Below are 19,409 nucleotides of genomic sequence, written 5' to 3'. Positions count from 1 at the left end.
TGAACATTTTTTCCCTCAAAACATTGAAATCTGCAAATGTATTTTGTCTTTCAGGTGCATCAGTAATATAAAGGCCATTTCTACACCAGGAACCCATGGAAATTCATCATCAGGATCCACCTTCCAAAACGCTGAACAGGCAGAGTCTACTGGCAGCAGTAAACGCAGAGTGGCAGAGGAGTGCTTCCTAAGTGAGGACAACAAAAAGAGCAGAATAGATGTAGTGAGTACAGGGGAAGAGCTCATCACTAGGACAGAGGAAACCAGACAAGCCAGGAGCCTCGATGATAGAGCCCAGGATGGAATGACCACCTCGAAAGAGCAAGACCTGGTGGTCCCACTGGGTAGGAAATGCCTTTTGTTCTGGACTTTTAAAGCTTCCTAACTATCCCCAGCAAGGATTCCAACTTAATTTCCCTCATCCTGACAGCTGGAGACATATGCCACATTAATATAATTAGTGTGTTTAACTTGAGCTCTCTTTGTGTAGGTGAAGGAAATAGTCCTATCTATCTATCTATCTATCTATCTATCTATCTATCTATCTATCTATCCCATCTGTCTGTCTATTTTAGGTGTGTGTGTGACTATTATGTAGTATGTATATGTGATGCCTAGGAACATGCGTGCTCAGGGTGTGCACCTGTACATGTGTGGAGGCCAGAGGAAGACATCAAGTGTCCTGATCCATTATTTTCCACCATATTCCTTTGAGTTAGGCTTGTGGCCATAACACTGGGGTTACAAGCTCAATGCTAGGCTTTTTACTTGAATCCAAAGGATCTGAACTCAGGTCTTTAAGCTTTCACAAAAAGCATTGTTACCCACTGGATATCATCCCAGCCTGAACAGAGTCTAAATTAGCGAATGCTTTCTGAAGAATTCTCTCATGATTTTATTTCTGAGCATATTTATGGCATGAGAGGTGAATGTTTACATCAAATTAGATTCCAAGAGATTTGTGCTTTCTGAATATAAAAATGCTGTTAATTTAAGCAAAATTAATATTACTATTTGACAGTATACTTAGAACAGAGTAAGTGCTCAGGAAATAGATATTGGATAAATGCCAAGTTTAAAGAACGTAGCTGTTTTGAAGCCAGGCCATGGTGGTCAATACTTTTAATCCCAACACTCAGGAAGCAGAGGAAGATCTCTGAGTTCCAGGACAACCAAGGCTGCACAGAGAAACCCTGCCTCGAGAAACCAAAAATGAATAAATAAATAAATAAATAAATGTTTTTACTCCCCTCTCTTTGGACCCTTGCTGTCTTTATGTAGTAGCTATTTAATAAGTAAAGGGAGATGAGCAAGTTCACGAACAGCAATGGTCACTGGAAAATACGAAGACTATTAATTAGGAGAACTATTACTCATACCTAGGCTGTTATGTAAAAAGAGGGAGAAATTGGATCGATGTAGAATATAACTTACATAGTTTTATTGGGTGTTTTATTTCCATTCATCCAGGAGAAATTCATCTCTGTACTCTAAATGCTTCTGAAAAAAAGCCTAAAACATTTTAAAAAGTAATATATAATATCAACTATTTCAGTGACACAGGAAATAATTCATGTTTCCTCCTTCTCTCTGTCTTAATTAAAATATGAATTATACAGGAGCATTTTCCGAAAAGATGGATCAATTAATTCTTCATGGTCAAATGAAAAATGGTCTCAGTCTTTAAAGCATACAAGAAAAAAAAAATAAATATGGTGTTGGATATCAAGTCAAGAATCTCGTCCATACTAGGAAAGTGCTCTTCCACGGTGTCAGCTCCGCCCCTAGAGGTGGGACTGTCCTGGGGCTGCAATCTCTCACTGCCTTACAAGTTCTAAAAGTTACTCAAAAGAGTTTGTGAGTGATACCTCTTTTCAAAGACAGTAGATAGCATATTCTTGAGTTACAGTCCATTCATACATGGAATGGAAATTTATAGTCTAGAGTCATTAGGAATAAGGCAGGTGGCCAATTGTATTTCAGTTTTACGTGAGCATAATTTTACTATGAGACATGCTGCTTGATGCTGAAAGGAGGTCAGAGTCTTTGATGGACAGCCCCTCTCTTCTCGTCTTACAGATGATGTCCCTGCTCCTGCGGCCCCATTTGATCATCGGATTGTAATGGCCAAACACGCTGCAGTCGACAGTCTGTACACCGTGAGCAAATCTGAGATCTTAGGAGGGTGAGTGAGGCTCTGGGTGCACAGCCCCTCAGTAAAAAGCAGAGGGCCTTCCCGAGGCAGGGCTCAAGACAGCAGAAATGTTTGCTGATCACGGCTCGAGAACTGTGAACACTAAAAACAAACATTTTAAGTGGCTTTTGTCCCAGAAGGTTGACGTGGTAGCTATACTTCTTATTGTAACATCTACTTTATTTGCCATGTCATAATGTCCGGGACAGGGAAAAAGCCAGTGTGAGTCACCAGAGGAAGGTCCAAGAACTGGCCAAACCCAGGCTAACCCCTAGCAGGAGAAGGGCATCCGATCTAGGTATTCTCAGTGGCGTTCTTGCTGGTTTTCCATTCCTGCTTTAGCTCTAATTGCTATTTTCACCAAATACAGCATAGCCTGTTAGTGGTGACGCATTCACTGTGTAGTAGCTTATCTTTTTACTGGGAGTCAATATTGCTACAGATCAAATATCACTGGGTTCTTAGTAGTTTTTCTAGGTTCATCTTCTCTGTGGCATTAGTGAATTTTTATATAAACGTCGTCATTTGGGTTAAGAAATCTCTCCCAATATGTATAAGAAGAGACTATAGGGTACGAGGCGGCATTATTGGGAGGTGGTGGGGACTTTAGGAGGAGGAGCCATAGATGAATGAAATTAGGTCACCAGGAGTATGTCCTTGAAGGGAGTACTGGAGACTAAGCGGCTTCTCATCCCCTTCTGCCACTTGCTGCCCAGCTACCACGAAGTGAGCAGCTCTGTGGCTGTGATACCATGGGCTGAGCCCTCTGAAGTCAGGAGTGGAAACAAACCTTTCTTCGCTTAGGTTATCTTGTGTATGCCTCATGTGTGTTCAGCTAGCGTGAGACTAGCAGTCTGGTGTTCAGCATGGATCTGATTAGGTGACCTCAGTCTCAAGGTCCTTCCATAACAAGTCATGTGAGAGCCTAAACATGGATATCACTGGAGTCAGACAGCGATGGGACATCCCTGCTGACAAGGCACTGCTATAATTAGTGTTAATGAGGAAAAAGATGTTTTCCTAATGGAGGCTACATAGGGAGTCCTTGGGGCTGTGTTCGTGTGTGCCAGCACAGAGGGCCTCTGGAGTGAGTGTTGGAATCGAGGTAGCCACTTATCTATGTTCAGTAATGCAGAGTAGTTTTGGACTGCTACTAGCGCTGTATGTGTCAAGCACGATCACCCACATCTCTGCAGGTGGCAGGAATGTGGTCTTTTTCTGGTTCACTGTGTTGTTATGGAAGCTTCTCTTTTGCTCTCTGCCATGATGGCCATCACTGTACAGAGCAGAGGCCTATGTCCTGCCTTACTTTATTAAATAAGCATTAAGGGAAGCAAATCGAGCTGCTCATGTGCATGGTGTGTGTGTGTGTGTGTGTGTGTGTGTGTGTGTGTGTGTGTGTGTGTGTGTGTGTGCGCGCGCGCGCTTCTGAATACTTAACGTGAGAAGCTGTGGTACTCTGTTTTCTATTATAATGACATACTGAGGCTGGGTACTTCATGACGGGCGTGGTTTAGTTAGTCTACAGTTCTGGAGAATTAGGAGCATGGCTCCAGAAGCCACTTGGCTGTAGTGAAGGGCCCTTTTGATGTGTCTCCTCATAGTGGATGGCATGGAGGGAGGGAGAGAAAGAGAGAGAGAGAGAGAGAGAGAGAGAGAGAGAGAGAGAGAGAGAGAGAGATTGAGAGAGAGAGAGAGAATGAATCACAGTGTAGAACAGAAATCCAGAGATTGATTGACGTTTGCTTTGTAACTACTCTTCCCTGAAAACTAACTAAGACCCAATAAAAACTATATCAATTTATTCCAAAGATCTCTAGTGATACAGTTACTTACCAATAGGTTCCAACTCCTAAAGGCTCTACACAACTATTAACATTTCTTATCTGAGGACTCAATTCCTCCACTTGAACCTATGGAGACACATTTAAACCACATCCATAGATGCAGCTGTCTTATAAAGTATTAAGTTGATATCTAAGCTAAAATAAAAGTCTTCACTGGGGACTCATTGGCCACAATATATACCTTTGATTTTATGTATCTATGTGCAAATTGTTATTATTTTATTTAAATGCAATTTCTATAATGCTGTTGGTACCCTTGACCCACAGGTTGTATTGTTTGTATGCTTATAAATTTCAATTTTCTACATTCATATGTATTCAGAAAGATCCTATATTATATATAACAGTGGTGTACAAATAAGCTGAAAGTGCAGACTCTGGGGCCACACCTCCCTGTATGCAAAGGACAGGGGCAGAGCCCAGGAAACAGTGTTCTTAATGCGCCATTTACGAGAGCGATGTAGGCTGACTCATAGAACTCACCTTGGCCAGTGCTGTTCCAGATACTGTAGATGTAATTGTAGGTTTGCTCACTCAAGAGACAAATGCTTGGGGAACTCGTACTGACAGGGACTGATAAGGAGCCCTGCAGACCACAGTGCCTCACTGATCTCTTCTTTGACAGGGGGCGTTTTGGCCAGGTTCACAAGTGTGAAGAGAAAGCAACAGGCCTGAAGCTGGCTGCTAAAATCATTAAGACTAGAGGTGTAAAGGACAAGGTAAAGGCCGTGGGAGGTGGGCCTCTCCATCTGAACCAGTCTCCACCATACTAACTGGCTGTTTCCTCCTCCTCAGGAGGATGTGAAGAACGAGATTAGCGTCATGAACCAGCTGGACCACGTCAACCTCATTCAGCTCTATGATGCCTTTGAGTCCAGGCATGACATCATCCTTGTCATGGAGTAGTAGGTGTCCTCTCCTTCCTCATCCACCTTCACGCACCTTCTGCACAGCAGGCACACCTCAGCCCAAACCATGGGCGACGCATCTCTGGATCTGCGTTGCAGGAGACATAAGATCTTGTCAGAGTCAGAAAGGAAACTGCTTTTAAGTGCAATCTCCCAGTGTGACATGCTCATCAGACAGAGCAGCACAAAAGAGACGCAGCCTGTATCTAAGCTGTGTCCAGAACCAAGGCTGGACTTTATCCTGGGAAATCTAGAGGAAAGTGGTTTGTGAGCCATGTTACCTTCAGTGATGCTTTCCCTTACCTTCAGGGGATATGTTCTAACACCTTTAGTAGACGACTGAAATTGGGAAGGGTACTGAACTTATAGGAACTTAAATATAGTAAAGATTAATTCATAAGTTATCACCTCATAGTAAAACAGAAACAATTGTGGCAATACATACTATGCGAATGTGGTCCCTATCTCAGAATACCTGTGTTACACTGATCACAGTGACCCCGAGTAGCTAAAACTAGGAAAACGAAGCTGTGGATGAGGGATGGCTAAGCATTCATGAGTACAAAGCACATGCCAAGCCCTTGATACTAGGCTAAGCAGCTTCATCTCAGAATCACTTTTGTAAAGACTCAATCAGCTCAGCAGGTAGAGTGCCAGCCTAGCAAATATGATATCCTCCCTGGTGCCTGCCCCCATGCCCCAAAGGCCCACAAACAACCAGCACACCCACCACAAAATTCACGTAGTTCTAATACTGACCAGACAAGGTAGGTTCATCTTTATTTCCGTTTTTTTTAAATCTTGGGTTTTGTTTGCCATGGTATATAAGGCATTTGGAAAAATAAAATATTCAACATTGGCTACATGAAAGCATTTTTGCCATAATACTTAATCTAAGAACTCAAAAGGTGAGGCCCTGCCTCACTTTCTGTTAGCACAGGAATCCCACCTCACTGTGTCCTTGAGTCCTCTTCATCCTCAATATCTGTTAAGTGATAGATGATAACTCACACAGAGCTGCAGCCAACAATGACAGGGACTTTGAGACTTTATTGTGTGACATTGAAGGTATATCCATAATGTGTACTGAAGGTATCTAACATAAGAACCAAGTAGCCCTTACATTAAAGAAGGTAAGGAAATAACTGCATGCACACACACACACACACACACACACACACAGACACACATACACATACATACATACATACACACACACAGAGACACACACACACTCATACATACATACACAGAGAGAGAGACACACACACACATACATACATACACACACACAGAGACACACACACATATACATACATACACACACACATACATACATACACATGCACAGAGACACACACATACATACATACACACGCACAGAGACACACACACACACACACACACACACACAGACACACACACACACACACACACACACACACACACACACACATACACATACACCTGTGGAAGAGCTAGAGGAATTGGGCAGCACAAGAAAAACATGTGGTGTTAAGAAATCAGGACTAAATGTTCCACCTCTTCCCTCTGCAGTGTGGAGGGTGGAGAGCTGTTTGATCGCATCATTGATGAAAACTGCAACTTGACAGAACTAGACACCATCCTGTTCATGAAACAGATCTGTGAGGGGATACAGTACATGCACCAGATGTACATCCTCCATTTGGATCTCAAGGTAGAGCATGTTTTCCATCTTGTGAAATGCAAAGCCTCCTTAGTTCCTCTCCCACGTTGTTCGGGGGACCTGTGCAATATTATGTACCAGCTTGGAAATGTTGTATGGTCTCTGATCAGGTTTTCAGGAATTAACACAAATCTGGAGATCTGTCCCTCCCTCCCTCCCTCCCTCCCTCCCTCCCTCCCTCCCTCCCTCCCTCCCTCTCTCCCTCCCTTCTTCCCTCCCTCCCTCCTTTCATCCATCCATTCCTCTCTCCCTTCCTCCATCTCTCCCTCCCTCCCTGCCCCCTCCCCCATGTCTTGCTCCTCCACCTGGCCCAACCATGAACTTTCGGCCTCAAGCTATCCTCTCAGTTCAGTCTCCTCAGAAATGAATTTTAGGTCATTTCCCTACAAATGTAGAATTAAAAGCAGCTCCATTCCCACATTATTCCTTACTTCTTACTATCAGAGTAAGGAGGTGGTGAGAGGATTTTAGTCTTCAATTCCCAAGTTGTATCTACCCTTTCCCGATCTTAAGAATCCCCAGCAGCCTCTTGAAGTCTTCTGGAAACTCTGGTCTGGGATTTACTTTCTTATGAGTTTGCTGAACACTTACTAGGAACCATGGAGAACAGAATGCAGGGAAGCGGGAGGGTGGGTCTCCAATGCCAAACAGCAGAAAGGGCAGCATTAACAAGTCAGAAACCATGAGGGAAGCCAGTCCACTTCCTTTCCCCTCTTTATCTCTCTCATTACGCAGTCTCCAGAACTAGACTGTAAATCGCTTTAGATAAAACCAACAAAAGACCGAACCCCAGTAACCCCAGTCCCCTGTATGTTAAAGTCAGTACCACAAAGTGCGTCTTCTTGTGTGGCTTCAACATTTTCTCATTTCCCTGTTTGCACAGCATGACAGTGAGATAAATTGTGTATTCTGTGTAACATAGCATATATTGCAAGTCTCCAGGGATGCTACAGCTGAGTAAATCCGGCCTCCTTAAATAGGTTTCCATGGGCCTTTCTTCCTACAGCTTGGCTTCCCTCGCTGTCTGGATTTATGTGCCTTGCCTTTCCTATTCACTCTTGCACAGGAGGGGGAAGGGGGGAAGTGGTACATAAAACGACCAAGTCAGAGGTTAAAAATCATTAGCAAAGTCCTTGGCCGTGCTGAATATTATAATGAGCATTTTCAAGGAGCACTTTTGTTCACTGTGGAAATTCTACAGATATTCCTAAGGGATTTGATTGGCAACTGGAGCCAGGAACTGACATATAAGTCAAATCACTCCATCTGTGTCATTTGACTTTGCAACATTGATTGAAGACTTGAGATGGGCAGGTTTAGTTATGGCTTATATATAAAGATAATAATAAAGATGACAGCTGGATGGGCCACAAAGGACCAGGTTTCTTTCAGAGAGCTCCTTGGAAGAAAAAGACTGAAGACATTAAGTGTGCATCGCTGCAGGGAGTCCAGAGGTGACTTTAAAGTGGTCTCCCTTGTAATTTTATTTTCTGCAAATCTTATCTGATAATGGACGTTCTTCAGTTTTAGTATCATGGAGATCGTCTTTCAGAGATGCTTCTTTAGATGATGCAGAAAGATTTTTAGGATGCCACAGTATTCTTTGATGCTAGAACGGTTTTTACTTGTTCAGTCCCTTATTCAAGCATGACTCCCAACTGCTCTAGTACAACACCCACTTCTATGTAAAATGGCTTTTACTCTCAGACATCTGTTTTAGAGATGTTTTAGGAAAGGGCTTCCAAAGAGACTGCACACAACCAAATGGGCGATTAAATGTTGATATGGAGAAGCGACATCATTTCACAAAGTGTGTCTGGGCTTTTACCTCGCATGGACCTCCTTTCCACCAGACAGGACAGGGCATGGTCCATGTGAAGGATGGCATGGCATCCCGGGCACCTGGGAACTGTGCTAATGCCCAGCTCTTAGTGGAGTTGAAATTAGGATTTAAGAGTTCTTGGCTCCCCTTTGAAAATGCTATTTCTTTTTTTATGGATGACCTTGGCTTTACATGAAATTACTTATTTTTCCCAGACTTAAAGTTTTCTATCCCAATAAATATAGCTACATCTGCAGGACATTCCAGGGACACAGAGTAGTAGCGCTGTAGCTTGATTTTTGTCCCCTCCCCCAAGCCTGTCAGATGAGCAGGGCCAAGTTTTACTAGCATCTAACTCCAAGGGAACACTTAGTCAAGAACTTTAAGCACTGAGACCGAGCTCAGCAAAACCTTGGAATTTTGGAGGATGAAGAATGAGTAGGAGACAAAAGCCTTCCTTTAGCGTGCGACTTTCCCATAGATAAAGCACAAGGGAAAAAAATCCAGAGGTCAAAAATGTTCGCATTATATTGCGTATTCAGTATGGCTGTTTAACTGAATCAGGCCATTTCTCCGGGAACTCGTAAATCTTGAGGGAAATATTCCTCCAAGAAGGAAATATACTTAATATTTTAACAGGAGGAGGGCTCTGTCAGTTCTGAGCTGGCTTCCACCAGCCCGTTTGGAAAATGCTGGTGCAGCCTCCTCTTTCTCTCCTTGAGAAGGCCCCTGCCTGAACTCAGGCGTTATGGCAATCTGTAAAACCATGAGGAGGGACAGGCAGGGTAATGCAAGGTTGGCAGGCTACCCACAACCTCATCCACCACATAATTAAAGGAGAAAATACCCACACAGACAAACCAGGCCCCGAGTGAAAGGCCTGATATGGTTTTCCTGAGCATCCTGTATTTTTAGTTGTGGTTCAAGGACAATTTGAGTGAAGGATGGTTGTTTTCATTGCTAATGTGTCTCTTTCTCCTGGCAGCCTGAGAACATCCTGTGTGTGAATCGGGATGCTAAGCAAATAAAAATTATTGATTTTGGATTGGCCAGAAGGTATGTCTGATTGGATGTAAGTGCAGGGAGAGAGGGAAGGGGTGGAGTGTATGCACATCTTTGCAAAGCTATATCTGATATGGCCCAGTTCTCCTGCCTTCGTTTAGAATTAATTTAATGAAAACTGCATTAGCTGCAACCCGTTATATTTGAGATCTGAGCACCGAAAAATTTCTATAATACACATAATAAAGAAGGAAAATGAACACTTAGTCCAGTAAACTTTATTAACTTAGAAGGCAGTAATTCAGAATTTGTGTTTATCTCAATTTTTGTGTTTGTTCTATTTATAAAGAAAATACTTTAAAAATGCTAATGGTTTAAACAAGGCTATAGAGGGGCCCAGTTTCTTAGGGGGAACAGAGAATTTACATGGGTATATTAACAGCTCAGCACGTTAATATGCAGAAAGCAGATGCTGTGAAGTACTGTGGAATCTTGTCAGTTTGGAAAGGTTTGTCCTGGCCATGTGCATGTAAGGGACTATGTCAGGGCACTTGTCACAATTCGTCTTTAGGTGTTCCAATTATTCAGAGTAGATTCCTACCAACTGTTTCAAAATATTAAGATTTTATAGGATTCATTTTTGCTTTTTAACTCCCTGGGGTGTTTGTTTGTTTGTTTGTTTTTAAACCAGTTTTTGACACTATGCAATTTCTGGGGAAAGTTTGTTTATTTTTAGTTTGCTGTGTAACTGAAGTTAGTTTTGCCTTATAAATGGTGCCTGGTTTCAATGTTCATTAGTTTTGATTTTGATTGACATGCCCAACCCTCACCTTGTTCCCTCCATTTCAGATACAAGCCCAGAGAGAAGCTGAAGGTGAACTTTGGAACCCCAGAATTTCTTGCCCCCGAAGTTGTGAACTACGATTTTGTTTCTTTTTCTACAGATATGTGGAGTGTGGGCGTCATCACATACATGCTGTAAGCAACTTCCCAGTCTCTCACTTGCTCATCTTTAATCTGTGAATATTCTAGAATGAAAGCCTTGGCCTAGGTCTTCAAGAATAGCAATGTGCCATCTCCTATTGCTTAGGTTCTCTTGAGTCTTAGAATCAAAAGAAGTAAATTCCTTTTTCCACTGTATTTGATGTATGTCTTTTCCCACAGCTCATCTTGAGTCTCGGGACACCACTAAGACCCCTAAACATAATTTTAAAAAATTATAGATATTGATCTGTTTGAATCAGTATACACTGATTTGCTTGGATTGCACCTCAGCAGTGACATTCTGGCGTTTGCTTTGTGGGTATGCGGTGGTACCTTGTTTTGCCAGCTGTGAAATACTTGAAAAAAATTTACTTTATTGTTTGCTATTTATTCAAATATAACTTCACACTTCCTTGCTGCAGTTGATGATTGGGAGTTGGGATGAAAAATGTAGGTGTGGTCCTGGCTGCAACGACAGACTACATACTTAACAGTTTACTGCTATTTGCTCACTTTTATTTTGAAATGGAAAAACCAAAAAGCATCTTGTTTATAAAGGATCCAAGACAGTTTACAATATACTCACCCTGAGTCCTGTGTCTTGTAGACTCAGTGGCTTGTCCCCCTTTTTGGGCGATAACGATGCAGAGACGTTGACCAATATCCTGGCGTGCAGGTGGGATTTGGAAGATGAAGAATTTCAGGACATCTCAGAGGAGGCCAAGGAGTTCATCTCTAAGCTCCTGATTAAGGAGAAGAGGTAAGCCAAGTCCATCTGGTGCTGTGGGAGGAGCAGGGCTGATTAAGCGCAGCTCAGTGTGCACCATGGAGTTAGTAGGTCCCGTTCCGTCAGTGCCTTCACAATGCTTGTGCAGGCTCTGATTGCAATGAGGTTTGACTCTTTGACCCAGTCTGCTCAGGCCCAGGACTGTTTCAGTCACGAGGCTGGATGGAGCTGCAAAACTTGTCTCTTTCTTACTCTTGTAATGAAGTTCCAGCAATCGAGCCCTTGTGGTAGGCCTCAGGTGACCTGCCCTCAGTCCTTTCATGTCTATAAACATTTATGGGCCAGACAGTGTCATCTGCCTTTCAGGTATTATTTCTTTTAATCACAGCCATTAACTCCCAGAGGAAGAAGTTTCTGTTATGACTACTTTATGACGGGATGGTACGGAGTTACCTATGAGCACATTGCTAGGGTGGGGCAGGAATATATTAAACGTAAGTTGATCTTCCTTCAAGCTCACACTCTAGGCTGTCATACAGCCTTAATTTTTCCTCTCACGCTAAAAACACACTAATTCAAATTTTAGCGATGAAAAAGTATGATACTGAAATATAGGGGCTTGGTTTTAGGGTCATAGAGTGGGAAAGACACTGACTAGTCTTCACTTTAGATGGTTTTATATCTAAACTACATGGCAGTGGATCACATTTAAGATCTTCAGAGCCAGTAACAGCTCACTTAATCTCTTTGCAGCATTTAAGGCCGTTAATAAACATGATTAGGAAGGGAGAGGGAGGAGGATGTAATGGAGAGTAGGAGAAACAACCCAGATAATAGGTAACAATGTCAGGTTGGGGATCCTTTCACGTAAGCAGATAACTGGCCACCTGTTGCTGGCAAATATGTCAAGGCTGGTCTGGAACTCATTGAAATCTGCCTGCCTCTATTTCACAGGTGCCGAGATTAAGGGCATACACTAGCATGACTGGCAAGATAGGTTATCTTCGAAAGAGATGATACAAAGCAGTTCATAAAACAACGGGGCCAGATCTGAGTCTCTAAAGCCGTGGTTCTCAATGCTCCTAATGCTGCAGCCATTTAATACAGTTCCTCACATTGTGGTGATGCCCAACCACAAAATTATTTTCACTGTTACCTCAGAACTGTAATTTTGCTACTGTTGTGAATAGTTAGTAAATACTTTTGGAGATAGAAGTTTACGAAGGGGATCAGGACCCACAAGTTGAGCACTACTGCCCTAAAAGATGAGATGACTTAGCTGAATAATAGCATCAATCTGGGGCAGGGAAGAGCAATTTAGAGGCTTAATTTCTTTGCCCTTGACCTCTAGGCACAATAGTAGGCAAGGTTGTTATTGTTTTACATTTATGGATTCTAGGCAATGTAGAGATGGGAAAATGCCAACTTTTTAAAACTTAGGATGATGAAAAAACTCTGTATTTATTACAAAGTGTGTGTGTGTGATCTATGTCAACTTCTGGATACTCCTGTCATATGTGGAGGTAATCATCTCAGTTTCATGTAAGGAAAGAGTGGCTGGGAGCCATGGAGTCACGTGGCTAGTACAGAGCAGATCCAGAAGTGGGTTTGCTGGATCCGAGCATCTGAGTCCTGCCCACTGCTACAGCCTGGGGCCTCTTAAGTGTCCAAGAAGAATGTTAAGTATCTTAACACAGATAACATTTTGACAGATGAGCACCTAACTTAGCCTTCAAGTCAACACCTGGATGAAATTCAGGCCAAGAGATGGCTCAGTGGTTTAGAGCACCGCCTGCTCTTCCAGAGGTCCTGAGTTCAATTCCCAGCAACCACATGGTGGCTCACAACCATCTATAATGTGATCTGATGTCCTCTTCTGCAGATAAAGTGCTCATATACAATAAATAATAAATAAATAAATCTTTAAAAAAAAAAGAAATTCAGGTCAAATATCACTGTCATCAAATAAATATCTGGGGGTACAAAAATGAACCCGAAATATTATTAAGTCAGTTATGAATATAATCTTAATAACTTTTAAAATAGGTTTTAAGCATTTTTCATTAGCGAGTGTAGGAATAATCATCTTTCAGCACCATCCCTGTGGAGTGATCAAGGGACCTGAGAGCAAAACCGTAGGATGCAAACCAGAGCCCTGTGAGGCTGATGGGGCTGAGGAGTTCTTAATAACTTCTGCACATTCAACGGTCCTTTGGTGGTGATTTTTCTCAATAACTTCATTGCAAGTGAAGACTTACACTTCAATATTTGGCAGTTGTATTGAAGTAACCCTCCACACTGAAGTTCTGTGACTGCTTGGAAGTATTTGATGTTTCTTTCTGCTAAAGCAGATTTCAGATTGCTGCACTCAGCTTTTAATTTGAAAGTATATTTTAATGTGATGTTCATCAGCACACCACGTAAGCTCGTAAATTTTAGAGTTAGGATGCAGTATGGCCTTTATTACTCTTCCTGTTAATCATTTTTCAAATTTTGTAAAAGATTTTTAATCTCCAAAAGAATATAGTTTCTTTATAAAATAATCTAATATGTAAATAATTCAATTATGGTTATGGCAACTCTCTTGTTCTTTGAAATTCCTTCATTCAAAAGTTAGCAGACATAGTCAAATGACTTCCCACGCTAATTGCTTTTGTATTCATTGAAAAGTACTGTAGCATTTTATTCTTACAATTAAGAAATGTGCATTTTTTTTCTCGATGGTCTGCTAAGAGTTCAATTTGTGAAGCCCGTATGTCATGTCACAGAATAATGACTTATGTTTGAAAAAACATTCAAATATTAATAAGAATTTGGCTACTTCCCTGCTTGTGTTACCATTGTTGTTACTGTGGTTACAGCTGATGGTCACCTCTGGACACTTTCATAGCACACGATTCCCGAAGACAGACTTGAATATGAGCCAGCTTCCTGCTCAGGGCTGTGTGGCCAGAGCCAGAGATGGGTTGCTGATGCAGGTGCTGCTTGGTGTGTCCCTTTAACACTAACACGCTTCTGAATTTCCCTGTAGTTGGAGAATAAGTGCCAGTGAAGCCCTCAAGCACCCCTGGCTGTCCGACCGCCAGCTCCACGCCAGGCTGAGTGCACAGGTGAGCACGCTGTTTCCCATTTGCCTGTCTCAGCAGATGCCACCGTCAACTCAGCCTTAAATGAGATTTCTCTTGATGGCTTTGCTCACAGCCTCAAATCTCCTGCTAGAGTTAAATTGCTCGAAGTATTTTTTTTATGAGATATTAATGTTATATTTTGTATACCTTTCATAGATTGCTTCTAGCATTATGAAATCACTGTATCTGTTGTAAAATATATTGCGCCACACACTCTTACACATATGCAGGTATATGGCTTGGGATATATAACAGTTTGGAGAAGATATGCTAGTGTACATTTAGAAGAACTCTCTCCCTAAAACAAAATTCAGAAATTCTAAATCCCCTATTTGCTTTGCATACTTTATTCTCCTCTGGGCATCATATATTAGTTATAATACTTGGCTTGGTATGGGTATATGTGAAAGGGATTTTTATTGGAGACTAAAGACTGGAGTACTTATTAAGTGTAATTGATTCACATGGTGCTAATATGTTAAGGGAATCTCTCTCTCCCTCCCTCCACCCCCCCCCCCCCATTGCCTTATTCTTTGTGTCCCAACTCCCTCATCTGTCTTTTTGGTGCAGATTTCATTTCTAAACTTCAGAATCCCATGCCTACGTGTATCTTAGCTGTTTCCACTTGGGTCTTCTCAGCTCTAAATCAAAGTCATCTCTATCTTACTTTACATTCAACGGTCCTCTCAGCAGCAAAGTGTGCCCATTATGTGGCACCCATCAGCTCAGGAGCATCCTGTCTCCTTCCTGTCTCAGTTCTCCATCGTCTCATGGTTCACTAATCTCCAAGGGCTGCACATTGTATATCGTAGGTGCTCTGGGAATCTCTCCAGCTCTCCTCATGTCACATTGCCGTGGCCTGGGACATCTGCTTCCCAAATTGCTACAGTAGCCTTCTAACTGGCTTCTCTGCCCATTGGGCTTTTTCCTTCCAAATAACCGTGCATCATAGACATAACACAAAAGCGGATGATGCACTGTATTAAGTTATTCTACTCAGCACTTAAGCTGCTAAGCTCGGATAGATGAACACGGAGGCAGCACACAGTGTCCACCTTCTGCTTCTGGCTTAGGCAGCTACCACTAACGCGTGCATTGGTTGGGTGGCTGGTGCCATACCTGGGTGCCACGCCTGGGTGCCATGCCTGGGACAGCACTTACACTCCACATTTGCATTTCCTCCTGCTCTCGTCCTCATCGTCCACACTCCCTGGGCTTTGGAAAGGAACTTCTGACCAACAAACCCTGGAATGCCTCTGTGTCAGATTCTCACTTTTTCCACAGCCATATTTTATTAAAATTAAATCTACATCTAAATTCAGCATCAATACTGAGTTTTATTTGTGTCTGAATATACCTTTCCTTGATAATTGGTACGGATGCCAAATAAAAATAGTCTTATTACCTAGTCTGTACCTCACCCAGACTGCATAAACTGCTTATTAGAGCGACCAACCTATTTTGAGCCCATTTTCCACCAATGTATTTTTAACCAGGAGTCTAAATACACTTTGACATGTCAAGACAATATAGAAACCACAGCAAGGAATTAATGACACTACCTAGGCTAAAAAGTGTTTAAAAATATTTTAAACCATGTGATCACAGCTACAAAAATCACCTTTTTGTTATGCCACCCAACTGGTGATACTTGAGGCAAATAGATATCATAAGAAAATAATTTTTTTAATCTCCATACAATAAACCTAGTAATTATTAAAGTTATACTTATGTGACACTGGATCTAACTGCTTTACAAAGATTAATATATGCAACCCTCATGCTGACCTCGTAAACCTGGCATTATTAGTATCCCCATTTTGTAGATGAGAACACTGAGGTGGGGCCAGGGAAGTGCTGGGCAAAGACTTATCACTCTCCTGATGGGTGGGAAGAGGCTTGGAGCACATTTCTAGTTCCACTCTAGTACCATATATGTTTATTGTTCCTGGGTGCTTATCTCCAACCAGTACATTTTATTTTTCAATGAAACACAGGCTGAGAATTCCTTATCTATAATGCTTGGGGCCCAAAGAGATCATGAATCTCTTTAGATTTTAGAATATTTGCATATACATAATAAGATATCTTAAGAAGGAGACCCAACCCTTGTTTCATATTCACCTTATGCAAATAGTCTTCAGGAGACAGTGTACAGTGTTTTCCATGTGTCTGTATTTTTTGACTGTTACTTGGCACAAAAGGTCAAGTTGGGCTTTTGTATTTATGAGTCATAATATTGGAACTCAAAAAGCTTTAGATTTTGAAGCATTTTAAGTTTCAAATTTTTGGATTAGGGATATTAAACCTGTGTTGAAACTAAGCTTTTGCAGATTGACTTTTGAAGTAATCTGTTTTTATATGGTCTCAAAAATAACAGTTCACCTTTGTATTAAAATAAAATTTTAATTCTAAGCAAAACCTACCATTTTGACCTAACTTTCATTTTAAAATATTTTGTATTTTCTTCTTTATCCCTTTTAAATGGTTTTATGTTTGAAAGCTCTTAATTAGCTTTTGATCAGTTGAATATGCCATCTTCTTTTAAGAAACATGCTTCTCTCTTTTAGAAATTGAGGCCTGGAACTCCTCTGCTTTCTGGCTTAGGCTCCAAGTGACACATAGTAATTCTGCTCTGCCTTATGTCCCCAGCCATACACAACATACCCCCACCAGAAACAGCCCTCTCAGCTCTCAGAACTCAATAGGCACCACCTACAAAATTCCTTGGGCCTCTGGAGCCAGAAGAAAGAAATGGAGAAAGGGATGATGTGTGGTTCCTTTTCTCCTAGAACAAAACTCCCTTCTTCCATTCTTCCTGTTCTCAGATCAATGGATTCTGCTCTTCTCCCAGTGGACAGTAAAACACCGTAGGCCGGTGCCCACTGCCACTCATACGCTATTAAAGGATTTCCTTATTTCCAACTTCTATATTACTCATCTTTCCCTCACTATAACAAATGTATGAGATGATGAAGTTTTGTGATAAGATTTTTTAAAAAATTCACATTATAATTATAATATCATTACCATTGGATCTGTGGAGATGTAGAGCAAGAGGGTTCACTTTATGACCAGGAAGAGACAGATGGAAAGAACGGGCTAGGGTCCTATCATCCCCCTCAAGGTCATGCCCTCTAAACCTTTTAGGGGTTCCACCATTTCCCAGTAGCACCATAGGCCGGAGGCTCAGCCTTTGTTTAGCCCATGGGCCCAGGAGAAGGGAGGTAAGATCCAAACTGTATCGTCACAATCCCCAATCAGGAAGTTTTCATATATCTCCCAACACACCAGCAGCCACAGCTATTACAATTCACCCTAAAGGCCAATCTTGTATCTATCCCTCCTTATCATCTAGAATCCTGTTGCTTAAGACTGATGGTCAATGTCACCTCCTTTACAATGGCTGTAAAGTCTTCTTAAATCTTTCCATGCCTCTTAACACCCCTTCATCTGCTACACCCAGAAGTAGCTGTGTTCTTTAGTAATCATGGCCCCCTTGACCTGAGCACTGACTCTTTGCTTTGCCAAAGCAGGCTCTGAGCAAACATACATTTGCAAATTAAATACAAGGAGTGGTTGACTCTGGCTTCAGAGGAAGGAAGGGAAGTGATGGCAGGATGCTGTGGCAGATGAGGAACAGGTGTGTCTATCAGAAGGTTGCTGGCGGCCCTTTCCTCTTGGATGTCTCTGGAGAAGGACCATGAATCCAGTGGCAGATTATCAGTTCTTCGCATGCTCTCCTGTTGTAAGCCAGAGGCTGATAAAAGCTGTCCTAACCTTTCCCCCAACACCTCTTGTTTCCCTAGAAGAACTGCAACTCTGGTGCTCAGAAACTCACGACCAAATAACTCACTGAAGGAGCCTGTTCAAAAGGTTGGTCTCAAGCCTCCGCTGCCTCCTCCCGTGGGAACAAATAAAATTACACTTGTTTGGGGGTGGGTAACTGGGATTTGCATCCCAGGAAAACCAGATTTCAGACATCATGGAAATGTGCTCCTCTGGTCTTGAGACTGTTTGGTGTCTGTGTATCACTTACACAAAGGGAGTAAGAGAGAAACTGGATATTTCTTGCACCGATATTGTGAGGGAAACAGGCAGTGTTTGAGCTGGTGGGCTCCAATCAGATTGCTGTGTTTTCTTCCTCCAACTTTACCATGTCCCAGCAGAGGAAGTGCGGTTCCCCATTGTGTGGACTGTAGATACTCTCATGGCCCAGCTTGCAGAGTGGCCCCACTGAGATAACGCAGGCAGAGCCCTGAGACTGCCTGGCTGAGTGGGCTCAAGACTGCTCAGACGTTATCTCAGGTTACCCTCACGGTTGGGTAATGTCAGAGGCGGGAAGTGATAGCTGGGAGAACAAAGTGAGGCTATGCGCCCTTTACCTGAAAACAGTGGAGTGAGACTCCTGTTGCTTCAGTAGCTGGAGGCTGCATTCCCCCACACAGCAGCTGCCGCCAACCCTGGCTTTGCTCTCTGACACCAAGAAACACCACTCCAGACAATGTGTGGTCTCTGCCTCATGGTCAGTTTTATTGGCTTATTTAGGGATGGCTTTACGTATGCTTTCTTTTATACCAATAATGAATTCAAGGCATATTCTAGAGAAGACTTAAAACAACAGGGCATCAACCAAGAGAGACTTAAAATCCCAAAAAATTATCCTTTGGAAGGAGATACCTCCCTAATTTTAGACAGAAAGCCCACGGTCATTCTTACAGATAAAATTTAACAACTATTTAACAACTGCACAGGGCTTATGTTTTTGCAATGGGCAACTGGTTCTCTCTCTCTCTCTTTCTCTCTCTCTCTCTCTCTCTCTCTCTCGTTCCTCCTTCCCTCTCTGTTTCTCTGTTTCTGTCTCTCTTCCTCCCTCCCTCTCTGTCTCTGTGTCTGTGTCTCTGTGTCTCTGTCTCTCTCTCTCTCTGTGTGTCTCTGTCTTTCTCTCTCTCTCTGTGTCTCTGTCTCTGTCTCTCTCTCATCTTGTTGTGCCTGGGACAAATCCAGAGCCATATGTATGCTAAGCAAGTAACACTGAGCCCTAACTCCAGCTCGAACTGGTTTTAATCTTTCATTCTGATCGGTATTT

The 19,409-nt window shown here is 42.3% G+C and overlaps 1 protein-coding gene across 1 annotated transcript in view; it reads left to right on the top strand.

The window, feature by feature from the left end:
• Positions 1-18,197, top strand: part of Mylk4 (myosin light chain kinase family member 4) — a 71,650-nt gene extending 53,453 nt beyond the window's left edge. The window contains exons 5-14 of the mRNA XM_051169620.1: positions 55-344; positions 2,080-2,185; positions 4,667-4,760; positions 4,837-4,946; positions 6,507-6,648; positions 9,465-9,535; positions 10,331-10,459; positions 11,073-11,225; positions 14,224-14,302; positions 18,130-18,197. Of these exons, the coding sequence (XP_051025577.1) occupies positions 55-344; positions 2,080-2,185; positions 4,667-4,760; positions 4,837-4,946; positions 6,507-6,648; positions 9,465-9,535; positions 10,331-10,459; positions 11,073-11,225; positions 14,224-14,302; positions 18,130-18,171 (1,216 nt within the window). The 3' untranslated portion in view covers positions 18,172-18,197. The remainder of the gene's footprint in view (positions 1-54; positions 345-2,079; positions 2,186-4,666; positions 4,761-4,836; positions 4,947-6,506; positions 6,649-9,464; positions 9,536-10,330; positions 10,460-11,072; positions 11,226-14,223; positions 14,303-18,129) is intronic.
• The last annotated feature ends 1,212 nt before the right edge of the window (positions 18,198-19,409 follow it).

Source organism: Acomys russatus, chromosome 3 (genome assembly GCF_903995435.1).
Source record: "Acomys russatus chromosome 3, mAcoRus1.1, whole genome shotgun sequence".
Lineage (NCBI taxonomy): Eukaryota > Metazoa > Chordata > Mammalia > Rodentia > Muridae > Acomys > Acomys russatus.
Note: the sequence above shows the minus strand (reverse complement) of the source record. Positions and strands in the feature narration are given on the sequence as shown.